The sequence below is a fragment of the Formica exsecta genome, unplaced genomic scaffold (genome assembly GCF_003651465.1).
Source record: "Formica exsecta isolate Colony F162 unplaced genomic scaffold, ASM365146v1 scaffold18, whole genome shotgun sequence".
In the NCBI taxonomy this organism is placed as follows: Eukaryota; Metazoa; Arthropoda; class Insecta; order Hymenoptera; family Formicidae; genus Formica; species Formica exsecta.
Genome location: NW_021849113.1, coordinates 313701 through 320070, shown reverse-complemented (window position 1 = coordinate 320070; position 6370 = coordinate 313701). Strand labels below are relative to the sequence as shown.

The following is a 6370-nucleotide window of genomic DNA, read 5'->3' as shown; positions in this document are numbered from 1 at the left end:
TCTTCCGCACCGTCACACTTTATGTCACCCCGACACGGTCTGGCGGCGCGATGTTGGTATTCCTCGTCAGGTCATCCACTTACCGGATGCAACGAGTCACGTTTGCGAGTTCTTAGAGGAGAGGGAGGGGAAGAGAAGACCTCCACTTCTTGCAGCCGCGGTGTATGAATCTCATCCATTATTCCCGCGCGTCTTTATCCCAACGCGATCGAAAGAACCGCCCGCGAATTTGACTTTATAATGCCATTCATCATTCGCCATTGAAAGATTCTGTTTAATTCAAAATTGCAAGATGTTACATCTATTGTAGGGTAGCTCGGGGGAAGGTGCCTTACTCAACTTTGAAAGGCAATATTTTTGTAATTATTAATTATGAACAAAAGAAAATAGAACAAATCGAAAGTATCGTCATTATATTTATATTTGGTTATAATTTAAAAAATCTAATTCTTTTATTATTTTAATAGTAACAAAAAATAAAAAATCCTTACAAATGTGGGTAGGATGCCACCGCTCTGTAATTTTTAAGTTTTTTTGATAATGGATATCACTAATCTATTTACTCAGTTGATTGCGTTTAGTGCAGGTCATTTAGTCGTTTCTTTTACTATATATTTTTGTATTAATTAAAATAAATTAAAAAGAAATATGTCTTACGTAATAATCAACATACTTGTAATCATATTAAGTTGTATAATACTAAATTTTTATACTTTTTGCGATTAGATTTCACAGAAAGTATCTTGATGTCGATATGTGCATATCGGGATAAGATGCTAGAACTGTCATCTATCCCCGACAAAAATGCAGCATTTTACCCCACAGTAAACATTAAATGTAAAAATTTAAAAAAATACAAAACACGTGCATATACGTTTGTTACAAATAGATTACACGATTTACTAAAAATATTAATTTAAATAAATCTGCTCTCACACTTGAGGACGTAAGTGTTTTATGTAGCAATAATCTTATATTTTAAAATACTACATATAAGATAAGATTTAAGCCATATTTTTTCATCTTACTTTGATTAATTTATAAAAATATAGCACAAAGAAACGACTCCGCACTGTCGTTCTGTCAGCGCTAAACGCGATCAGCTGATTAGTGACCCTTTATCGAAAAATTTAAAAATTGCGAAAAAGTGACATCTTACCCGACATGCCATGAATGCCATCTTCCCTCAAGTTATCCTATGTATATTATACCATGACAGTAATTGAAATCGAACAATGTATGTTTCAGCCAGCACCAATCTCGTCGGCAAATTCACGCAGAGCGTTCGAAGGATCGTCCAGGACGTGAAGGATGAAGGCACTTCCAGTAAGTCCAAGCATTATATTTTATCATACTCGTCCCGCGTAGGAGTTTAATTAAACTTTAGCTACTAGCTTGGCCGATCTATTGTTCAATAAATTTTATATGCTAACAATAAGAACGATGGAGGAATAACAACGTATTCGCGTTTTCTTTTATTTTAAGAATCTTTTTATACAGCTGATTAGTAAAATCTTTATATCTTTATTTGCATATCGATTATGGGATGTTTATATTCTTCCTCAATAATCTCGCCTAAAGAAAGAATGTATTAATAAAATAATTAATAAACTTTAAAAAAGTAATTAAAGGAAGATAAACTTGTGTAGGAAGTTTGTAAGACTCTCTTTCAAAAATATTGAAATATAGTTTGTAATATTATGACGAATTTAGAGAGAGAAAGAGAGAGAGAGAGAGAGAGAATTAAGATTTGCTTGGGGAGGAAAATTAAATTTCTAATTCTTTTTCAAATCAGTTTTTGTTTATTTTTCAATATTTAATCTTCAAAGAATTAAATTACGCGTGTCCTCGTTTCAAGTACAGCGACTTTGGTGAATCGACGATAAAGACGCTCGTACGTATCGTTTGAGAATAAACGTCTGGCAGTCTGCCAACAGCGGGGACGGTTGTTGGTTGTCCCATGAATGGAATCGAAGCGGAAACTCTTGTATTCAGTTGGGCCGAGAGTAACGGCATGTCGGTTCTCCGTCGCTATATTAGTTAAAAGGGACGGAAGCTCCGCCGTTGACGGAGAATTCCGTCACGTTCGGATTAACGCTTTCCCATCAACGAATGCGAAACTATGATTAATTCCGACGTCAACGTCGCCGTCGACGCTGAGATGCGGCGATCAGATAAATTCCTAACATATATATACGCGATAATGACACGTGTATAGGAATGTTGCCTGACGCGCGATCTCAATTTTGTTGACGGATTCTCTCGCTAATGAATTGAAAATCAATTATCACTGTTGGAGAATTTGGCTTAAATATAATATATATTGCATGCCCCAGTCTACAAATTTTTGTGTTAATTTAACATAACATAAATATGTTAAATGGTGATGCTAATATTATATTAATATTTCAACACAAAATGAATGCAAATTTTATAGTAATTTGAAATAAATTTTGTTTAAAATCAACATATTTTTAATGATAAAATTAACTCGGAAAAATGTTATTGTAGAATAAAATCAACCTTTTTTTCTATAAATTTTAACATTTAAATCCTGTCACTAATAATTAATAATACGGAACATATCTATTGTGTAAAGTTAAAAATATGTGCACATTGTGTTATTTTTACCTTTTTTTTCAGTTGTTTTAATAATTTAACATTTGAATTTAATTAATACAACAGCAATATTAAATTAAATTAACACATGAATGTGTTAAATATTTAACACAAAAATTTTAACTGGCATTTTTTTTAACGAGAAAATAAATTTTCAAACAGAGTTCTTAGCGAATTAATCGAGAATAGTCATCGTTGCCAAAAATCACAACTGTTTTATACATCTTTCCAAATAGCTTCAGTATACATTAATATTTTATTAAAAATAACATTACTTTATATTAAATGAAACAAATCTTTTTTTACGATATCTTTTTGATACATCTCATGTTGCTTGAAGTGTTTCGAGATATTGTTTGCTTCCAGAGTTTGAACTTTTCGAACTAGAAATTCGGACGCGTTTAATGAAACTGCAACGGAAACTGAGTTGCTTATCGCGTCACCCGTCGCACTCGATTTATTTATGTTGAAACTTTCGTCGCTATCGCGGTGTCGAGTTAATTGGAAATTAATTAAAGGCGACATTTGCACGCTCGATCTTCGTCGTTTCTGTCGCGTTCAATTTAACAATCCTGTTAAATCGATGATCGACACGCGTGATACGGAAAATCAATCGAAAAGAATCGTTAAATCGTATCAAAATATTAATGAATCGGGTCAAAATATCCGTATATATAAGAATTTTAAGAATCTTTTTATACAGCCGATTATTAAAATCATAATAAGACCTTTATATATCCTCGATAATCTTACTTAAAAAAAAAAGAATATATTAATAAAATAATCTTTAAAAAAGAAATTAAAGGAAGATAAACTTGTAAAGGAAGTTTGTAAGTAAATCTCTCTTTCGAAAATATTCAAATATAATTTATAATATATCATGACAAATTTAAAGGAAGAGAGAGAGAGTCAAGATTTCCTTGGGGAGGAAACTTAAATTTCTTAATCCTCAAAGAATTAAATTACGCGGAGAGAAATTCTGCCCGCACATTTCCAATATCTTTTCGGAGTTTCCAATATCGTTTTCTCCACGACGGACAAACAGGTGGGCAAACGAAGGAGGAGGTGATCGAGACGAACGAGAGGCTGAGAGTCGTCAGGATACGCCTGGACGGCAGCTACGACACCGCCAAGAGAGCCCTCGTCGATCTGATGTGCAAGTACACCGACAGCAAGCAAGTCCGTAACGTGTTCCAGCGTTACAATCTCCTCAAAGTTATGATCAAGGTAAGACAAGGAGTTACCGCGGTGTACCGTTCTGTAATTGGGTGGTAGCGCGTGCACACACACGCGTTGTTTTTGTCCCACCGACACTTTGTGCTCGACACGTGTCAGTTCCAGACCGCCGCTTTCCGTTGATGTAATTACGTAATTACGCCGCCTCTTCTCCCGGTTTATACACGTAAAACGGAGGATGAATGACAGAGGGCTCGTGCACTTCCTTTGAAACTCGCGCAATCGAGTCACCTGCTCCCGACTCTCTCTATTAAGAAATTCTTAAGGAATTAGTAATTAGTTATAATCTTGCAAATTTACATAATGAACTTTTTAAGAAGGTATATAATTATTATTAATAATTGGCTTTATCTCGGATGCATATAAAAATTAATAAATAATTCTGATAATTTTCTTGACAATATTATAATATTCCCGAGTATATATTTCTTATTTTTATTTTTTTTTAATGTATTTTTAAATTATTGTTTCATCTAATTTTTGCAAATTTCGATTAATATTATATAAAATGATATATATTCGCTACGTAATAAAAAAAAAAAAAAATTAATAAACCGTGTTTTATTCATTTTAAATTATTGTTTCATCTAATTTTTGCAAATTTTGATTAATATTATATAAATTGATATATATTCGCTACGTAAACATATTTGTCACTTTTTGAACGAGATAGGATACGAAATGGCAAACTGATAGTCGAGTAATAATAAAAAAAAAAAATTGATAAACCGTGTTTTATTTATTTTATTTTCATAATTTTTCACAAATACGTGTAAACTGATAGTGGAACTTATCGAAAAACGATCGTTCGAAGAGAAATGAAATGAAGAAACAGCAAACGAGAGTAACGTGACGGCTGTTTGTATATCTACAGTGCATATTTTGTCAATAAACAATCAACACGCGCAAAATATCCGGGGCTCGATCCGCGTATAAATCGACACGAAATTCAGCTGCGACAGCAGCGTAAACCCTGGAACAAGGGAAGAATTCGACAAACAGCCTTTTATTTTTATTTTTGTTTCTCTTTTTTTCATTTATCTTTCGAAATACACATTTATACCTACCTGTATCGCGAGATCCGGGCACGTTTATTATTCCGGGAGATAGATCGCGAGAGCAATAAATAAAGATGCACGCGCGCGCGCGCGAGAGAGAGAGAGAGAGAGAGAGAGAGAGTCCGGCGCGAAGGACGAGCGCGCGTTATCGCCACCTTCCCGTGTTTTTTTTTTCTTTTACTCTGTGTTTTTTTTTCCTTGGAGATGCATAAATAGCATCATTGATGTTTTGTTTCTGGTGTAAACTTTCGTCGCGGGAGACACGGTCGTTCGTACCGAGAGCGCGGAGTATTTTTTTTTCTTTTTTTTTCGCAGAAAAATCAACCTGGAATTAATCCCCGGCAATATGAATAAAATTGCTATCTATAAATCGCGCCGTGTGTCTCATCGATAACCATTGTATAATTTCGAGGTGTATTTCAAGTGCTTCATAAAAAGATATGGGGGAGAGAAAAGTAAACGCGCGGACCAAACAATATGTATAATGCAGATAGGATTGCCGTAAGGGCAATGCAGTAAACAGCTTGTATTATTAAAATTAGCTTGTGTTTTCGCTATCGTGGAATTAAATAGCTCGAGATTGCTCTTAGTACGAAACGATTTTAACCCCAGCATTAGGAGATTAAAATCGAATTAAATTGAAATCAAATTAAAATTTAATTGAGACAATTTTAACCGCGAAATTAAAGGAAGTGTATCCGATTCCATTTTTAGGAAGCGGACCGAGAAATAATTATCACATTTGTAATCAGCGTTAAAAAATACAAAAAATAGTGTAGTTTCAAAAAAATCGGAGGGTTCACCTATTCGGAACTTTATCCACGGTTTGTAAGTCATAATCTCAAACATAAATGCAGATTAATGACGGTACGTCTCGCGAAGGCGCGGGAGAGAAATCGATCGCGTCCTAAACCGCGTGTGATAAATGGACCGGCAATTTGTTTTCCAGAGCACGCGGATAAGAGGATCCGCTGTACAATGGCCAATCGCCTCGCGAACAAACGCGCGCTGCTTTTTTCTCGCCCCCTCGATTTTTCCCGTCTCGTCGCGACGGTAGCCCGACGAGCTACCGACACAGGTTTTACCTTTCCAGGATGTAATTAAGCTGGAGACGCAGTATTGGACGCTGGTGGATATACCGAGGCAGGAGAAGCAGGAGACCGTGCCCGCCTTCGTGTTGCGTGCCTGCTCCATCATGGAGAAGACCCATAAGAGCGGGGAAGGCGTGAAAACTTCGGCGCGTCTCGCCGAGGAGGCCGAGACCAAGAGGGAGCGTATCGAGAGACTCGAGAGTGAGTATACCAAGTACGAGTAATCGATTGCCTGTTGAGAGTAGCAATAATGGTAGTCTGCGATGCTTTTGCCGGAGGAGGAAAACTCTTTTCCATTGTCCTTCGTCGATTGTTCTCCAGATCGTTTTTCTACTTTGATTATTATCTAACTTTAGCACTCTTCCG

General features: G+C 35.6%; 1 protein-coding gene across 2 annotated transcripts in view; it reads left to right on the top strand.

Annotated features, from left to right (window-relative positions):
- The window catches only part of LOC115233640, a 156955-nt gene that overhangs the window by 143152 nt on the left and 7433 nt on the right, over nucleotides 1-6370 (top strand). For both annotated transcript variants that reach the window (XM_029804183.1, XM_029804181.1), the window contains exons 3-5: nucleotides 1249-1326; nucleotides 3665-3846; nucleotides 6007-6205. In XM_029804183.1, the coding sequence (XP_029660043.1) occupies nucleotides 1249-1326; nucleotides 3665-3846; nucleotides 6007-6205 (459 nt within the window). The remainder of the gene's footprint in view (nucleotides 1-1248; nucleotides 1327-3664; nucleotides 3847-6006; nucleotides 6206-6370) is intronic.